The sequence below is a fragment of the Cricetulus griseus genome (genome assembly GCF_003668045.3).
Source record: "Cricetulus griseus strain 17A/GY chromosome 1 unlocalized genomic scaffold, alternate assembly CriGri-PICRH-1.0 chr1_0, whole genome shotgun sequence".
Classification (NCBI taxonomy): Eukaryota; Metazoa; Chordata; class Mammalia; order Rodentia; family Cricetidae; genus Cricetulus; species Cricetulus griseus.
This window is the reverse complement of record NW_023276806.1, coordinates 65,356,947-65,374,602: the sequence shown is the minus strand read 5'-3', so window position 1 is coordinate 65,374,602 and position 17,656 is coordinate 65,356,947. Positions and strand designations below refer to the sequence as shown.

At 50.7% G+C, this 17,656-nt stretch overlaps 2 protein-coding genes across 6 annotated transcripts; both read left to right on the top strand.

The window, feature by feature from the left end:
• Positions 1-80: 80 nt before the first annotated feature.
• Positions 81-5,167, top strand: Scamp3 (secretory carrier membrane protein 3). Of its 2 annotated transcripts, XM_027393214.2 has the most exons (9): positions 83-266; positions 596-673; positions 1,814-1,948; positions 2,030-2,150; positions 2,992-3,120; positions 3,499-3,658; positions 3,765-3,866; positions 4,315-4,432; positions 4,703-5,167. In XM_027393214.2, the coding sequence occupies exons 1-9, from the start codon at positions 201-203 to the stop codon at positions 4,847-4,849; spliced, it is 1,056 nt and encodes a 351-aa protein (XP_027249015.1). In that variant the 5' UTR covers positions 83-200; the 3' UTR covers positions 4,850-5,167. The 2 variants fall into 2 exon arrangements, with proteins under 2 accessions (XP_027249016.1, XP_027249015.1); XM_027393215.2 differs by lacking the exon at positions 4,315-4,432 and having other exon boundaries at positions 81-266.
• A 148-nt stretch (positions 5,168-5,315) lies between these two features.
• Positions 5,316-11,662, top strand: Fam189b (family with sequence similarity 189 member B). 4 transcript variants are annotated; one of them, XM_027393206.2, is made up of 12 exons: positions 5,316-6,392; positions 6,585-6,641; positions 6,847-6,957; positions 7,064-7,183; positions 7,331-7,438; positions 7,884-8,056; positions 8,184-8,283; positions 8,913-8,982; positions 9,195-9,740; positions 10,384-10,452; positions 10,537-10,790; positions 10,882-11,662. In XM_027393206.2, the coding sequence occupies exons 1-12, from the start codon at positions 6,147-6,149 to the stop codon at positions 11,053-11,055; spliced, it is 2,028 nt and encodes a 675-aa protein (XP_027249007.1). In that variant the 5' UTR covers positions 5,316-6,146; the 3' UTR covers positions 11,056-11,662. The 4 variants fall into 4 exon arrangements, with proteins under 4 accessions (XP_027249007.1, XP_027249008.1, XP_027249006.1 ...); XM_027393207.2 differs by having other exon boundaries at positions 7,881-8,056; positions 10,570-10,790; XM_027393205.2 differs by having other exon boundaries at positions 7,881-8,056.
• Positions 11,663-17,656: the final 5,994 nt, after the last annotated feature.

The following is a 17,656-nucleotide window of genomic DNA, read 5'->3' as shown; positions in this document are numbered from 1 at the left end:
TTTTTTTTTTTAAATACCAGGGCGCAGGCGCAGTTCGCTACTGATGCGGGAATCTTGGTGACTCTTCCGGTTGGTTCAGCCAATCGGAACGCACAGAAGCGGGTGGACCGAGCACACCGGAGGGAGTTCTCCGGGCCGCCGCCGCCTTCCTGCTGCGGCAGGGGCGTGGAGGGCAGGGGCGGCAGAGCTCAATTGCAAACATGGCTCAGAGCAGAGACGGCGGGAACCCATTCCCCGACTCCGACGAGCTTGACAATCCCTTCCAGGTGACTTGCGCCGGCCTCTTTTGGGCAGTCTTCCCCAATTCTAAGGGATCGGGCTACTATTCCCATTCGTGACATTTGACTCAGGGAAGGAGTGTCGCTACATAGTGACGGTAGCTCCTGACCATTGCGCACTCGGGGACTAACGGGAAGCGGGCTCTGCCCCTCTCATGAGTGGGTTCTAGCAATATAGGGTGATAGACTTGAAGGCAAATGTTGGAGACAACGGCGTGGCACCGAGGTCTCAGTACTTTGAGTCACGAGCAGTTTCGGGAAGTTCCTAGGAATTCCCGTGGCCCCGAGTGCCCGCTGAGCCAAGTCTCTGCTCTCAGGACCCAGCTGTGATCCAGCACCGACCCAGCCAGCAGTATGCCACGCTTGATGTCTACAACCCTTTTGAGAACCGAGAGGTGAGCAATTAGGAGCACAAAAGAGCAGGAAAGGGGGAGTGTGCGTAAACTCTGTCCGTGCATACTGGGGCTTTTTTTTTTTTTTTTTTCAGAAGAAAGATAAAGGTTGTGTTTTTTTTTAGCTCCCCGAGAGATGCCATACAGTCAGGACAAGCCTAACTCAGGAAAACGAAGCCATCTATTTTTGAGTTCGAAAAGTCAGTCTAGGGAGGATCTTTGGTCTATGGGAAGACTTACTTGAAGAGAATCAAGGTTGGGGCTAGTTAGGGGTGAGAAACCGGCTTAGGTGTGCGACCGCAGGGCAAACAATGAAGAAGAGGGGAGCTCAACTGGTAAAGTGCTTGCTATCAAGTGCACTACCCTGGGTTGTGATCCCCAGCCAAAGCACTACATAAACAGTATGGTAGGTAACACAGGTGTGTAATCCTAGCACTTGAGAGGTACAGGCAGGAGTATTAGAAGTTCAGGGTTTTCCTTAGGTAGTGGCAAGTTGGAGGCCAGGGTGCCATGTGGGAGACCCAAGTTCAGTCTCCCAAGAACAATGTGATGGAAGAAGAAAACAAGCTTCCACAAGACCTCCACATCCACACCATGATTTGAGAGAACACATGCCGGAACTCACGATGAGTAAATAAATTAATTTTAAGAGTTAAAAAGATGATGCATGGGTAGATGCTTTAAGTGCTGTGAAGCATCAGACATAACAGACTGTGGCCAGGATTGCTACAGGTCCTGAATAAGTTATCCAGTTTAAATTCACACAAGAATAGCCAGGCATTGGTGGCACAAGCCTTTAATCCCAGCACTCAGAGGCAGAGGCAGGCAGATCTCTGTGAGTTCGAGACCAGCCTGGTCTACAGAGTGAGTTCCAGGACAGCCTTCAAAGCTACAGAGAAATCCTGTCTCCAAAAAAAACAAGCCAACAAACAAAAACCACAAGAAGTAGCTTCCTGTCTAGGCACGTGACTGAGGCAGGAGGATTACAGGTTCTAGACCAGCCCCAAAACCTATTGTCTCAAAAACAAAACAAACAACAAGGAGGTAGGCAGAAGAGCTGCTGATGTGGCTCATGAGTTCTGGTAGCAGATGATGTCAAACAGACTAGGGCATTAGTTGATCTCTAAGGCTTGTTTCCAACAGCCTCCACCAGCCTATGAGCCTCCTGCCCCAGCCCCAGCCCCAGCCCCATTGCCGCCACCCGCAGCTCCCTCTGTCCAGTCCTCAAGAAAGCTCAGCCCCACAGAGCCCAAGAACTATGGCTCCTACAGCACTCAGGTAAGCGGGGTGTGCAGGTGGTGAGGACAGGAGCCAGTGCTGGGTCTGGAATTCACATCGGCCTCTGCTCATGTTGCATAGGCTTCTGCTGTTGCAGCCACTGCTGAGCTGCTCAGGAAGCAGGAGGAACTCAACCGAAAGGCAGAGGAGTTGGACCGCCGGGAGCGAGAACTGCAGCATGTTGCCCTGGGTGGCACACATAGTAAGTGTTTCCTGGTTAGGGTGAGAAAGAGTGCTTGACAGTTTGGAAGGAGCTACAAAAACATAAGAAGATTGGTTCATCAGTCAGATTGTTAAAACTGAATTATAATTATAGTTGGCATTGCTTCTTAGCCATGGGTTCTTAAGCAGTTACATAATTTTTTAAAAGATTTACTTTTAATATTTTAATTTTACATGTATGAGTGTTTTGCCTGCATGTATATAAGTGAATACATATGTGTGCAGTGTGTCCATGGAGACCAGAAGAGGGCAACTGACCCCTGACTCCCCCTCCCTGTTACAAACCATCATGCGGGTGCTGGGAACCTAGCCCTATGTCTCTGCCAGAGCAGCCTGTGCATAACACAGAGCCATCTCTCCAGCCCTTGGGTGCTAATCTTAGACATCCCATCACTGAGCTATGTACCCCAACTATTTGTGCTTTATATTGAACTTCAGCTTCCTGTTTTCTAAAACGTTCTTCTCATTTTACAAAGTAGGAGATTGTGAGGGTTGAATAAAATCACCTATGTAGAGCTCTTGGCATGAGCCTCAGATACTTCAGATAATAACTGTTTGCTTACCATTATTTCCTGTTCTTCTTTGTCTTGTCTTGGAAGGGTCTTGCTGTGTAGACCAAGCTGAACTGGAATTTTCTATCCTCCTGCCTCAGCCTCCTCAGTGTGGGATTAGAGGCATGTACTACCATGCCTACTATTTCCCACTTTTTGTTTCTTTGGACCCACAATTGAGAAGACTTAAGAATGGAGGGAGAGGGGAGAGTGCCCCCTACTGATTTACACTCATTTTTGAGGCATTCCTCCTGTTTTTTTGCCTTACAGCTCGACAGAACAACTGGCCTCCCCTACCATCTTTTTGCCCAGTTCAGCCTTGCTTTTTCCAGGACATCTCCATGGAGATCCCTCAAGAATTTCAGAAGACAGTATCCACCATGTACTACCTCTGGATGTGTGAGTGTGAGAAGTCTTTTTGGGAGACATTACACATAAATCTGTTAAATGCCTTAGAACAAGCTCTGAGAGCAAGACACTTAACGTTTCTTTAAGAACCTTTAGGGTTGGTCTTTTAGTGTGTGTGTGTGTGTGTGTGTGTGTGTGTGTGTGTGTGTTTGTGTATTCTTAGCCTACCTTTCTCTCTGTCACCATTGTTCTGTAAATGGATTCTGAATTCTTGCCAATTTGTTTTCAAGGAGATCATACCTGATCTGTGGGGTAGATTCTCCAGGGCGTGGGCCCCATCCTTTCATGCTGCTGCCACATTGGGAAGGCATATGTGACAGGCTTCATTGCATTCCAGAAAGTTCCTTCATTCTGTCCTCTGCCCCTCAGGCAGCACTTTGGCTCTTCTCCTGAACTTCCTCGCCTGCCTGGCCAAGTTCTGTGTGGAAACCAGCAGTGGCTCAGGCTTTGGGCTGTCTATGCTTTGGCTCCTCCTTTTCACTCCCTGCTCCTTTGTCTGCTGGTATCGCCCGATGTATAAGGCTTTCCGGTAAGTGCGGGAGGGTTGAGGGTGGGGGTCTGCCATGGGTCCCATGGCTGCTCCCCTAACCCTCATCTTCTAATTCCCCCACACTTTTCTTTTTTTCTCTTTGCAGGAGTGATAGTTCATTCAATTTCTTCGTTTTTTTCTTCATTTTCTTCGTCCAGGATGTGTTCTTCGTCCTCCAGGCCATTGGCATACCAGGGTGGGGCTTCAGGTGTGTGTGAGCTGCCATTTACCCTCCCTCACCCCTTCCTCCCACTCTAGGCAATTCACTTAGGAGGTAGGGTGGTCCAGCAAAAGACCATGTGTGCTTTCTCTGGAGAGGTTCATTTAACAAGAAGTCAAGATGCTTGGTCCAGAGAGCCCAGAGATCTCTAGACAGGCAGCAGCTGAAAGGAAGTCTTCCTGGGGGAGGCCATGTCACCCTCAAGTGAGAAGATTCTGTTCTGAGTGAGGGTGTTTGGAGTTAGGAGCTAACGCTTCAGAAATGAGTTACAAGTGTAAAGAAAATAGATGCGGTGGGACTGGCTCATGGAATGTCACCGTGTTGGCAGAGGAGTGACCACTGAGGGCATAGAGCATGTTCACAGCATGCCCAGTGAACACTGGGGAAACAGCCCCTGCCAAGAGCAGCGTCCCTCACCAGCACCTCTTCTCCACAGTGGCTGGGTCTCTGCAATTGTGACGGTGAGCACCAACACGGCTGTAGCTGTGCTCATGCTCCTGGTTGCCCTGCTCTTCACTGGCGTCGCGGTGCTGGGAATTGTGATGCTGAAGCGGGTGAGGGACCCGGTAGAAGTGGGTGGGTGGAGATTGTGAGTCCTTAGGGGTGCAGAGGAGAACATTAACAAGGAACTTGGGCAGGGTAAGCAAAGGGCTAGGTTCTCAACTAATGGAGTTTCTTGGGTGGGAGAATCTATGTGCTTGGAGGGAGTGCCATCCCAGAAGGAAAGGCAAGAACAGCATGCTAGTGAGTGAGTGGTGGTGTCAGCTTGGGGTGAGGTGGGAGGGCCTTGCCTATGTAGTAACGCCTCTGCCATCTTCTTGCAGATCCACTCCTTGTACCGCCGAACAGGTGCCAGCTTTCAGAAAGCCCAGCAAGAATTTGCTGCCGGAGTCTTCTCCAACCCAGCAGTTCGAACTGCTGCCGCCAATGCAGCCGCAGGGGCTGCTGAAAATGCCTTCAGGGTCCCATAACCCCCACTGGGATGTCCTGACCCTGCCACCTGTGGGAACTAAGATAGTCCCTATCCCTGAAGTCTCAGGGATTCAGGGAGACATCACTACTTATTGACTTCTATAGGGCTCTGAATTCCACAGCCACGACTCTAAACCTGACTTGGAGGTGTGGGGAGCCCACTGTGACTCAGTCATTACTTGCCTTTGTCCCCCATCTGGCCACACTGCTGCCACCTCTCTCTCACACACACACCCCAAACCCAGTTTCCCTCTGCTGTGCCAAGGATGTCTCTTCCGTTATTTAAATTAAAAAAAGAAAAAAAAGTATAACTGAAACTCCCCCATGTCCTGGATCTTTACTGGATATTAGGCTTTTTGAAAGAGTGTTGAGAGGGGCACTGGAGTGAAACACGTGTCTGCAGGAGAGGTTTTGCCTGACACACTGGGTGGGGTGGTAGGAGGCCCAAGACATGGGGAGTTCCTGCCCAGTCTGTTTGCCAGCCCTTTCCATTAATGATGGGCAGTCAGCCACCTCTGCTGAGAACTCTGCATCCCGGGGACCTGAAGCGTTGGGTAGGACGGAAAATGGGCACAGAAATGATACTTAACCAGCCAGGCTTCAAGGGCGAGGCTGGGGTTGGAGAGAGCCTCTCCCTATCTCCTCCCCTCCCCAGGGTTGCTTTCAGACTACAGCTCCCGGGATGCACTGCACCAGCCACCACACCCCTCCTCCGCACCACATACCATCCCCCATCCCCCGCCTCTAGAGCCTGACCTGCAGCGGCTGGAGGAGCTAAGGGAGCAGAGCGTGGTGGGGAGGGGAGCGGGGTCCCGCCCCCCCGCCCCCGACCCTGGAGACAGTTTCTGTGGCCTCTCCCCATCAGGCGGCCCTGGATCACCAAAGGCACCTCTAGTCCCTGCATGCAGATCTTTCTCCTCTTCTGTAGACTTCTTTGCATCCCTCTCGCCTTTGCCCTCCCCACCCTTTCCTGGGCTCCGGAACGCTACTCTATCTTCAGTTTGGGATCAGCCCTTCTCGGCACCCCTCTTCGTTAAGGAAATGCAATGAGCTGGTGCCTTCGCGTCCTCATCGCTGCCTCGGGCACGGTACCCGTCTGGTGGTGGGGAGGGAGCCCCCCACTGTCCCTCCGTGACGCCCCTCCTTTGGGCCTCCCTCTAGCTGGCGTCCCTGGGCGATGCCCCAGAGGACCTAGCCAGGAGGTGGGCTTTACAGTGAGGGCGCTGGAAAGGATAAAGAACGGGGCCTTGGGCACCTCTGAGATGCTCCCAAGTATCAAGGGGGATCGAGCGAGGTATGGGCAACCGGGCGGCAGGCATGATGCCTTCGCCTAGTGACTCCAGCCGCTCGCTGACCAGCCGGCCCAGTACGCGGGGCCTTACCCACCTCCGCCTCCACCGACCTTGGCTGCAGGCCCTGCTCACGTTGGGGCTAGCCCAGGTGCTCTTAGGCATCCTGGTGGTAACCTTCAGCATGGTGGCCTCCTCTGTCACCACCACCGAGAGCATCAAGAGGTCCTGCCCGTCTTGGGCTGGGTTCTCGGTGAGTTGGGTAAAGAGTGCACAGTAGTGGGGTGGGAGAAGCTTCTCAGGCCCCACCCTCCTCACCTGCAAGCTTGTTTTCCCTTCCTCTCCCAGTCCTCTCCCTCCTTGCAGGGCTGGGTGCATCCTGTGGCAAGGGGCTCACTCAGGTGCTTCCCCTGCCAGGCTGAGCCTGTGCCCACTCTGTCCCTAGCTGGCGTTCTCCGGGTTGGTTGGCATTGTGTCCTGGAAGCGTCCATTCACTCTAGTGGTAGGTGCCAAGGCCCAATGCCCACTGGGAGGCAGGTGCCCAACACCAGAGGGGATATACCCTTTATACCCTCAGGAAGGGACTTGGTTTTCCAGTTGGTGCCAGGCTGGCATAAGGTGTCTGTTAGGAAAAGAGGGTGGCTCATTCTGTGGAAAAGGAGTACAGTGACGGTCCCAGCCCTGAGATGACATCCTCTCTCCCCCAGATCTCCTTCTTCTCCTTGCTTTCGGTGCTCTGTGTCATGCTCAGCATGGCTGGCTCTGTTCTCTCCTGTAAGAATGCTCAGCTGGCTCGGGACTTCCGAGAATGCTCCATGGTGAGATTTGAGGGGGGAGACCTGAAAAGAACTGGTTAGGGGAGGTATGAGGGACCCCTGAGTTTGCTCTGATCCAGGCTGACTTGCCCTTTCCACTCCCACACAGGAAGGGAAGGTCTGTGTGTGCTGCCCCCCTATTCCTCTACACAGACCCTGTCCAGAGTGGGGCCAGGAACTGAAAGTTGCCCTTAACTCCACCTGTGATGAAGCCCGAGGGGCCCTCAAGGTGAATACACCCTCCCCAACCTCTTTCTCCTACACTATCATCCTGGTTCTCCCCCTCGTCTCCCTTCCTGGGGTTCCCCAAGGCTCGGATATGTGGGGTCTGCCCCTCCCAGGCCATGTATTCCTCACCTTTTCTTTCCTTCTCCAGAACCTGCTGTTCAGTGTCTGTGGGCTTACCATTTGTGCTGCAATAATCTGTACCCTCTCTGCTATCGTCTGCTGTGTCCAGATCTTCTCCCTGGATCTGGTGCACATGGTGAGAAGGGAGACAGGGCCCAAGCAGACAGGTCTGGTGGGAGCATGGAGTGTGTGCTGGGATTGGGCTTGCAAATAGTGGCTACAGGTCTAGATTTTGAGCTTGGGGCTCTGGGTCACCTGAGGATATGTATTACAGGGATGCTGAGGGCCAAAGGGAGTAAGGAAGACTGGATGGGGTGAAATCAGGAGGGTTCCAGATGGAAGTCGGGATAAAGGATGGGTAGTCCTGTGGTGAGAGGGAACAGATGATAGCTGTGGACAGATGTGAGACTAAAACAGATTTACAGCTGGCAAGGCTAGAGCTAGAGGTACTGAGGAGGCACAGGTTGAAGAAGGAACTGGGTGTGGTTCAGAAGGGTTGGAACTGGATCTTCTTGGAGGAGGTAGGACCATAAAAATAGCAGAAAGAAAAGAAATTTGAAACCAGGCTTGCTCCCTAGCAGCTGGCCCCTGAACGCTCAGTCTCAGGCCCCCTAGGGCCCCTGGCTTGTACATCATCGCCTCCAGCTCCTCTCCTCCACACCATGCTGGACTTGGAGGAATTTGTCCCACCTGTGCCCCCACCACCCTACTACCCTCCAGAGTACACCTGCAGTTCAGAAACAGATGCACAAAGGTGAGGCTGGGTGAGGTCCTGCTGGGGCCTCAGGGAGAGGATTGGGGCCGGGCCTGGATTGGTGGGGAGGTATAGCTGTGGAGGAGGAGCTATTTTCCAGGCCCTGATGTCTCCCTCATCCTGCCAGCATCACGTACAATGGCTCCATGGATAGCCCAGTGCCCTTGTACCCTACTGATTGCCCTCCTTCTTACGAGGCCGTCATGGGGCTACGAAGAGACAGCCAGGTGAGGAGAAGGCTTGGTGCAGCTGGGAGCAGTGGATAGAGCCTGGAAAGCTGCTTGATAAGGATACCAACCGTTCTCATGATCTCTATAGCTCACCCACTGTCATCTTTGATCTGCCCTAGAGCTGCTGAGGTGGGTGGGAGATGAACTAGTCTTTCTCTACTAAAGATGTGCCGCTGGGTGTGATGGTCCACTCCTGTAATCCCAGCACTGCAAAGGCAGAAGCAACAAGTGCCACAAGACTGGGGGCAACCTGGTCTACAGAGAGTTCTAGGCCAACCAGGGTTTCGGTGACCTTGTCTCAAAAGACGAAGATACAGAAACTAATGCCCTTATAAGTGACCTATACAAAGCCAACTGTAATATCATATGCCTATAAATACAGCACTTGGGAAGTAGAGGCAGCAGGATTAGGAATTCAAAGGCTAGCCTAGGCTACTCAGTAAACCCTGTCTCAAAAAAAAAAAAAAAAAAAAAAAAACCCAAAAACCAAAACAAACAAAAACAGATTAACTCACACAGAGTGACAAAGCTGCCCTGGAATCTCTAGTCTCCAGAGCTCTTCTCAGTGCATAGGAATGGTTATGCCAGTGTGACCAGCCAGACTTTTGATCCTGTGTCTTCTGCAGGCCACTCTGTTTGATCCTCAGCTTCATGATGGCTCCTGTGTCTGTGAGCGGGTGGCCTCCATTGTAGATGGTGAGCACAGTGGGGTCAGAGCTGACCAAGGCAGGGTGGGGTCATGAGGAGGGAAAAATAAGGCTGAACTCAGCTGATGGTTTGGAGTTGACCGTGGCTTCTTAGAACCCTGAGCTTATCTGTCTCCTTGAAGTTATAGCTGGAGTTAGCATGGCTCATGAAGGGCAGCTGCCCTCCTGCAGTCCTACCTACCGTTCCCTTGCCGCCCACAGTGTCCATGGACAGCGGGTCCCTGGTGCTGTCAGCCATTGGTGACCTCCCTGGGGGCTCCAGCCCATCAGAAGACTCTTGCCTGCTGGAACTCCAGGGCTCTGTGCGCTCTGTGGATTATGTGCTCTTCCGCTCCATCCAGCGCAGCCGAGCAGGCTACTGCCTTAGCCTGGACTGCGGCCTGCGTGGCCCCTTTGAAGACAGTCCCTTGCCACGGCGACCCCCGCGGGCTGCCCGTTCCTACTCCTGCTCAGCCCCTGAAGCCCCACCCCCACTGGGTGCCCCCACAGCTGCTCGCAGTTGCCACCGGTTGGAGGGCTGGCCTCCCTGGGTGGGGCCTTGCTTCCCCGAGCTGAGGCGACGGGTCCCCAGAGGAGGCAGCCGCTCAGCTGCACCCCCTCCTGCCCGAGCCCCAGCTCGACGCTTCAGTGATAGCTCAGGTTCCCTCACCCCACCGGGGCACCGGCCTCCTCACCGGACGCCCCCTCCACCACTGCTGCTGCCAAGGTCTCACAGCGACCCAGGCATCACCACCTCCAGCGACACTGGTGAGCCACACTCTCATTTGGTTCCGGGAAGGGCAACCACTAGCACTGGGACTCTGCGAGGTTCCTGAGGGGGAAGAATGTGAAGTTAGTTACTCCTGCAATGCCTGTCTGAGGGACAGAGGCTTTATGAAGCCTGGGCTACATAACCACCCAGTTATACAAACAGATCAACCAGAAGTCTCCGCGAGATACTGAGATATAAAGCGAGATGGTTCACAGCCACACAGGAAATGCCCGATGTCCCATCTGGGCACAGAACTGGGAGGCTACAGCAGTGAGATCCCATCTTCCTACATCATACCATGTAGCTGTGGTCAGAGATGACGGCCTCTTTTTTTTTTTTTTTTTTTTTTTTTTTTTTTTTTTTTCCGAGACAGGGTTTCTCTGTGTAGCTTTGGAGCCTATCCTGGCACTCGCTCTTTAGACCAGGCTGGCCTCGAACTCACAGAGATCCGCCTGCCTCTGCCTCCCGAGGGCTGGGATTGAAGGCATGCGCCACCAACGCCCAGGGATGATGGCCTCTTGAATGGGAATGGAATGAGAACCAGAACAATCCCCCTGAGCTTGGGCTCTCGGGATGGTAGGCAGTGGCATGAGAGGTGTGTTCATATTGCACTCACACTGTCCTTTTTGCTTTCCCCAGCTGACTTCAGGGACCTTTATACCAAAGTGCTTGAGGAAGAAGCTGCCTCTATCTCCTCTGCAGACACAGGTCAGGCATGTGGTAGACAGCTGGAGGGTGTGGGGCCGCTGTGTGGCCTACACACATTCTCCGCTCGCGCACTTCTCTCTGCAGGGCTCTGCTCTGAAGCCTGCCTTTTCCGCCTAGCCCGCTGCCCTTCGCCCAAGTTGCTGCGTGCCCGCTCCGCTGAGAAACGCCGCCCAGTGCCCACCTTCCAGAAGGTTCCCCTGCCTTCAGGTCCTGCACCTGCCCACTCTCTAGGGGACCTGAAAGGGAGCTGGCCAGGCCGAGGCCTTGTCACTCGTTTCCTCCAGCTGTCTAGGAAGTCCCCAGATCCCACAGGGACTGCAGCCCACGGACATAAGCAGGTGAGCATTAGCGGTGCCAAGAAGCATCACTGGGAAAGCCTGGCGCTTTCGGTTGGCCCATACCAGTGCCCTCTCCTGTGTCCCCTTCCAGGTGCGCAGGAGCCCATGGGGACGACCAGGTCGGGAGAGCCTTCACCTTCGCAGCTGTGGTGATTTGAGTTCTGGCTCCTCCCTGAGGCGACTCCTGTCTAGCCGCAGGCTGGAGCACGGTGTACGCCCACACAGCCTCAGCCTAAACGGAGGCAGCCGAGAGACAGGGCTCTGATTGGGCTTGTACCTACCAATGAACAGATCCAGATGAATGCTGGAGGCACAGGCATCAGCTGGTTGGGACGGGCAGCCCTGTGTACTGGCTGGCTCAAAAGAAACCCGCTGTATACCCTCCCGAGGCCTTCCTTTCCTGCCTGCCTTTGGGCGCTCCTGCTGCTTGCCTCTGTCCCTCAGGATGGCAGAGCTTCTGTCCTGTGCTGCATGGGTGTTCAAGCTGTGGGAGGAGACGCACCCTGCTTACAGCATTGATGGAGGAAAATTAGTAAACTCCCCCCAGCATGAGAGTGCCTCTTTCTGATATTTAATGGCACTGTATGGGGGCAAAGGGCTGAGTATTTGAGACCAGGTTGATTTGTACCATGCCATGTGGTGGTGAGGCAGGCAAGAAGAGACATGAATCTAGGTGGCTCTTCAGCTCTGCCACCAATAGCTGCATGACCTCGGGCAAGTTATTTAACCTTAATTGCCTGACCTATGAAACATTGTGAACATGAATGTTTGTAACACTGAGTAAGCCTTCAATAAATTTCAGTTTCTCCCTTCTCTTTTGGACTGTTCTGTTGGTGTTTAAGCAGAGTTTATTAAAGACATTTTTAACAGTTTTTTTGTTTGTTGTTTGTTTGATTTAGACAGGGTTTCTCTACATAGCCCTGGCTGTCCTGAAACTATGTAGACCAGGCTGACCTCACTGAGATCTGCCAGCCTGCCCTCCAAGTGTTTGGATTAAAGGGGTGTGCCATCATGCCTAGCTTTTTTTTTTTTTTTTTTTTTGGTTTGGTTTGGTTTTTCGAGACAGGGTTTCTCTGTGACTTTGGAGGCTGCCCTGGAACTAGCTCTAGTAGACAAGGCTGGTCTCGAATTCACAGAGATCTGCCTGCCTCTGCCTCCCGAGTGCTGGGATCAAAGGCGTGTGCCACCACCGCCTGGCCATGCCTAGCTTTTTAAAATAGATGTTTTTTTTTTATCTTTTTTCTTTCTTATTCTTTTTTTTTTTTGGTTTTGTTGTCTTGTTTTGTTTTTCTGAAACAGGGTCCTCTGTATTGCTTTGGAGCCTATCCTGGCACTTGCTCTGTAGACCAGGCTGACCTGGAACTCACAGAGATCTGCCTGCCTCTGCCTCCTGAGTGGACGCTTGGCTTATCATAGAGCTTAAGCACAGAAGTTAATACAGGGGTGTTCAGAGGAGTAAGATGGGCTGGAGAGATTGCTCAGCGGGTAAGGGCACTGACTGTTTTCATAAGAAGTCAGGATTCAATCCCCAGCACCTGCAATTATCAACTAATAACCATCTGTAGCTCCATTTTTAGGGGACCTCATGCCCTTTCTAGTTTCCTTGGGCATCAAGCATGGCACACATACTTACATGAAAGCAAAATACTCATAAACATAGTTTTTTTAAAGAGCCAGGCAGTGGTGGCCCACGTCTTTAATCCCAGTGCTTGGGAAGCAGAGGCAGACAGATCTCAGTGAGTTCGAGGCCAGCCTGGTCTACAAAGGGAGTTCCAGGTCAGAGAGAACTATTACACAGAGAAACCCTGTCCTGAAAAAAAAAAAAAAAAACCAAAGCAACAACAACAAAAAAGATATCCCTATGTGTGGTGTGGGTTTCTCAGGAGAACTACTCCTGGGTTGTTTTGCTTTTCACGCCCAACAATATCTATGCTACATTTAAGAACACTCAAACCATAATGTATCTCTGTTCCTTTGTGGGTTTTTGTTTTTTGAGGGGGTGTTGGTTGTTTTGAGAAACAGGGTCTCATGTCACCCAGAAGGATCTCAAAGTTACTGTGTGGCTAAGGATGTCTTTGAATTTTTGTTTTTGTAGAATAGAATGTGTGCGTGTGCGTGTGTAGCGTGTTGGTGTGTGTGTGTGTGCATGTGCATGCAAGAATGGTATATGGGCATGTACACCACAGCATATATGTGGAAGTCAGAGGAAAATTTTGTGAAGTCAGTTGTCTCCTTTCACTTTTACATGGGTGGGTTCTGGGCACTCTTAACTCAGGTTACCAGGTGTGCACAGCAACTGACTCACTGAGCCATCTTACCAGCACTGTGAACTTTGCATCTGTGTGTTCTGGTAAGTGTGGGACTGTGCATGAAATGGTATATGTGCCATAGCACATGTGTGGAAGTTAGAGGATAATGTCAAGTCTTGCTATCCACCTCGTTTGGGACAGGGTCTCTTGTTTTCCCACTGCATCTGCAAGGCTAGCTGGTCCTCAGCTTCTGGGGATTCTCCTGTCTCCTGTCTCCTCACTCTACCACAGAAGTAACTGGTTTCAAAAAACAAAAACAAAAGAACTGGGATTATTGCCCTGGCTTTATGTGGGCTGGAAGCAAGTGAACTTGGGTTTCCATGCTGAGGGCAAGCACTTTACCTACTGTTTCCCTAACCCCCAACCTTAAACTATATGGAAATATTTATTTACTTAATGTTTTGCCTGCATATATGTCTGTATACCAAGTGCATTCCTGGTGCCTTCAGAGGCCAGAAGAGGACTCTAGATCCCCAAGGACTGGAAATACAGATGGTTGTGAGCTGCGATGCTGGGGCTGAGAATTGAACCCTGATCCTCTGGAAGAACATCCAGTGGCCCCTGACCTTGAACAGTTAATACTCTACCTCCACTTCCCAAGTGCCAGGATTACAGGCCAGAATTAACATGTCAACTTCACTAAGTTTGTCTTCAGCTCAGCCTGTATTTAATTTGATTCTAAGCTGCAATCAACTCAGATATATCATCACCATTTTTCTTTTGAGTTTTCCCCTTCTCATCTTTGGAGAAATCAGTTTACTGTTTTTCTTCTTACTTTACTCACTGGGTCACTCCTTTACCAGGTTTTACATCTTTATGCACTGCTCAACACTGGAGGGCCCCAGGGCATTCTCCACAACTTTCTTAAATTTTAAATTAATTTATTTTTTACAATCTAATCCCAGCTTCCCCTCCCTCCTTTCTTTGAACCCCCCCCGCCCCCCGCGCACCTCACACTGCTCCTCAGAGAGGTTAAGGCCTCCCCTAGTCTACTAAGTCTGTCCCATCATCTGTCTCCCTGAGGCAGGACTGAAGCACCTCTTTACCCCTGTGACTAGGCTGAACAAGGTATCTCTCCATATAGAATGGGCTCCACTTAGTCAGTTTGTGCATTAGAGTTAGATATTGGACCCACTGCCTCATATATTGCCCCAACTGCACCATTGTCATCTATATTAAGGGAGTCTAGTTTGGTCTTATGCAGGTTCCCCATTTGTCAGACCTGAGTCAGTGATCTCTCACTAGCGCTGATCATCTGGTTCTGTGGGTTTCCCCATCATGGTCTTGACTCCTTGTTTATATTATCGATCCTCACTCACTTCAATTGCACTCCAGGAGCTTGGCCCAATGGTTAGTTGTGGATTTCTACATCTGCTTCCTTCTGCTTCTGAAAGAGAGTTCTAGTTTCTCTGGGGTTGTAGATTGTAGGCTGGGTATCTTTTGTTTTATGTCTGGCATCCACTTAGGAATGAGTACATACTATATTTGTCTTTCTGGGTCTGGGTTACCTCCCTCAGGATATTTTTTTCTAGTTCTGTCCATTTGCCTGCAAATTTTAGGATGCCGTTGTTTCTTACTGCTGAGTAGTACTCCATTGTGTAAATGTACCACATTTTCTTTATCCATTCTTTGGTTGAGTGGCATCTAGGTTGTTTCCAAGATCTGGCTATTACAAATAATGTTGCTATGAACATAGTTGAGCAAATGTCCTTTCGGTGTGAATGCACCTCCTTTGGGTATATGCCCAAAAGGGGTTGATTAGGTTGATTCCTAATTTTATTTTATGAGAAATTGCCATACTGATTTCCACAGCAGCTGTACAAGTTTACACTTCCATCAGCAATGGAGGAGTGTTCCCCTTTCTCCACATCCTGTCCGGCCTAAGCTGTCATTGACGTTTTTGATCTTAGGCATTCTGATCAGTGTAAGATGGCATCTCAGAGTTGTTTTGATTTGCATTTCCCTGATGACTAAAGATGTTGAGCATTTCCTTAAGTGTCTTTCTGCTGTATGAGATTGTTCTGTTGAACCCTCTTAATTTTTAAAACTGTGTGCATATATATATGATATACATATATATATATATAATATATATGATTGTTTTGTTTTTCTTTTTCTTTTTTTCTTTTTTTTCAGGACAGGGTTTCTCTGTGGCTTTGGAGCCTGTCCTGGAACTAGCTCTTGTAGACCAGGCTGGCCTCGAACTCACAGAGATCCACCTGCCTCTGCCTCCCAAGTGCTGGGATTAAAGGCATGCACCACCAACGCCTGGCCATGATGTTTTTGTTTTTTGAGACAGGGTTTCTTGTGTAGTCCTGGCTGTCCTGGAACTCTGCAGATCAGGCTGGCCTCAACTCACAGAGATCTGCCCCTCCCTTCTTAGAGCTGGGATTAAAGTTGTGCACCACCAACACCCGGCTAAAATGTATTTTTATTATGTGTATATTCACCTTAGTCCTGGTATCCTAGGGAGCCGGAGTTACAGGCAGATGTGAGATACAGGATATAGATACTACAGACTACTGGCTCCTCTAGAGGAGCAGGGAGGGAGTGCTCTTAATCACTGAGCCATCTTTCCAGACCCTTTTTTTTTTTTTTTTTTTACACCGTCTCATACCATATCAAATACAAGCTTCAGATCAGGGATTTGCTCATTGAATCTAGCACAGTGTATCTGTCTTCTAGAACTAACACTAGTATGCCAGTCGTGGTGGCTCACACCTGTAATCTCACAGCACTAGAGAGGCTGAGGCAGGATGACTGCTGCGGGTTCAAGGCCAGGGTAGAGTACAGACACCCCATCTCAAACTTAAAACAACCACCCTAAAAAGAAAACAAAACAGCCCGTTCAGTACCAAAGTAGCAGCGAAAGTAGAATGTAAACAGTTTTAGGCTCCTACTACTGTGGGAGCAGTAAGATGCCCTCCAGGAATGGGGAAAGGAAGAGGCACTGCCCAGAGATGGCGTCAGTCTGCAAGGCCTCTTGAATAATTAACAATCATAACAGTGTAGCCTCAGGAAGGGTTGGGACACAGCCAGGACAACAAAAAGAAGTAGGAGGCGAATACTGCCCCACAGGGGCAGTTTTTGGAGACTAGATGTCCTATTCCAAGGCTCTTTAAGGAGTAAACTCAGGAATCTTGATCAACTTCCGTGGAGTGCACTCAGTGTGCAGACCCAAATACCGCCCCCCACCGGGCAACATTAGAGTGTAGCCCTACCACCAACACAGGGGCGCATGTGCCACCCTTGCTTGCCTCACCGCGCAATCCTTGCAGCACTGTAGTCTACACTGTAGACCAAGAACAAATTTAGGCTGCATGCGAGCTACCGACAACTGACCCAGGAGAACCAATGAAAAGTAAGAGAAGGGCTGGCATCCAATCTTCTGACAAGCCTAAACCTCCTTTTCTAAACCAAAGTCATCGTCCCTGGTCTCGCGACTGCGCATTTTGGCACCGCAGCTCTTGCGGCGCAGGCTCGGAGGGGCACACCCCTCGCGCCCCGCCCACCGCACTCTCTGCCCTTCATCCAGTCTTAGGCCTCGCTTCGCCTCTGATCTCCTGACTGTCCCCACCCCACCCGACCCCTCCGTTTCCCCGCCCCTTCGGCTCAGGCCCTTCCCCCTGACCCCACCCCCATCCTATTCTCGACCCGCCTTCCGCCCCGCCCTGCCTCCCTTATCATGGCCCGCCCACTCGCCTTTTGGCTGCTGGGATTTCCTTTAGTCTCCTGTTGGGGCTGCTGTTTCACCGATTAAACGTCAGGCTGAATTGATCTTGGGTTTGGTGTCTTACTGAACAACCACCCCATTATCACTATTAGTTGCTGTGCTGGTTAGTTTTTGTGACATTGACACAACCCAGATACCTAGGAAGAGAGACTCATTGAAGGAATCCTCTCCACTGATTAGCCTGTAGAGCATTTTTTAAATTGCTGATTGACGAGAGAAGGCCCAGCCCGCTGGATGGTGCTGCCCTTGGACAGGTGGTCGGTCCTAGGTATAAGAAAGCAGGCGGAGCAAGCTATGGGGAACTAGCCATCGGTCCTCCATTGCCTCTGATTAAGTTTCTGCCTTAAATTCCTGTCCTGACTTCCCTCCGTGATGGAATGAACCATTTCCTCCTCAAGTTGATTTAGTTATGTTGTGTATCACAGAAGCAAACTGGAACAGTTACAAAGATACTTGTGTTTTACTAACAAAGAAAAGGTAAAATCTCAGTGAGTTCACTATTGGAGAGTAGCCAGACAACTTAAGTCTGATCACTGGCGTCCATATGATGGAAAGGAGAGAACCTAGTTCCTCATATTTTCTCTGACATCCACACAGTGTACCCGGGCAAATGCACACACCCATACAATAAATGAGTAAGTACAACAAAATAAATTTAAATTTGCCGGGCGTTGGTGGCGCATGCCTTTAATCCCAGCACTCGGGAGTAAGAGGCAGGCGAATCTCTGTGAGTTCGAGGCCAGCCTGGTCTACAGAGCGAGTGCCAGGATAGGCTCCAAAGCTACACAGAGAAACCCTGTCTCGAAAAAACCAAGCCAAATCAA

Excerpts from the sequence above, each read along its gene's own strand:
- Scamp3 (XM_027393214.2), top strand. The coding sequence starts at position 201 with ATGGCTCAGAGCAGAGACGGCGGGAACCCATTCCCCGACTCCGACGAG. Across the intron at positions 1,949-2,029 it reads ATGGCTCCTACAGCACTCAG|GCTTCTGCTGTTGCAGCCAC; the intron begins GTAAGCGGGGTG and ends CATGTTGCATAG. Across the intron at positions 3,867-4,314 it reads ATACCAGGGTGGGGCTTCAG|TGGCTGGGTCTCTGCAATTG; the intron begins GTGTGTGTGAGC and ends TCTTCTCCACAG.
- Fam189b (XM_027393205.2), top strand. The coding sequence starts at position 6,147 with ATGGGCAACCGGGCGGCAGGCATGATGCCTTCGCCTAGTGACTCCAGC. Across the intron at positions 7,439-7,880 it reads CCCTGGATCTGGTGCACATG|CAGCTGGCCCCTGAACGCTC; the intron begins GTGAGAAGGGAG and ends CTTGCTCCCTAG. Across the intron at positions 9,741-10,383 it reads CACCACCTCCAGCGACACTG|CTGACTTCAGGGACCTTTAT; the intron begins GTGAGCCACACT and ends TGCTTTCCCCAG.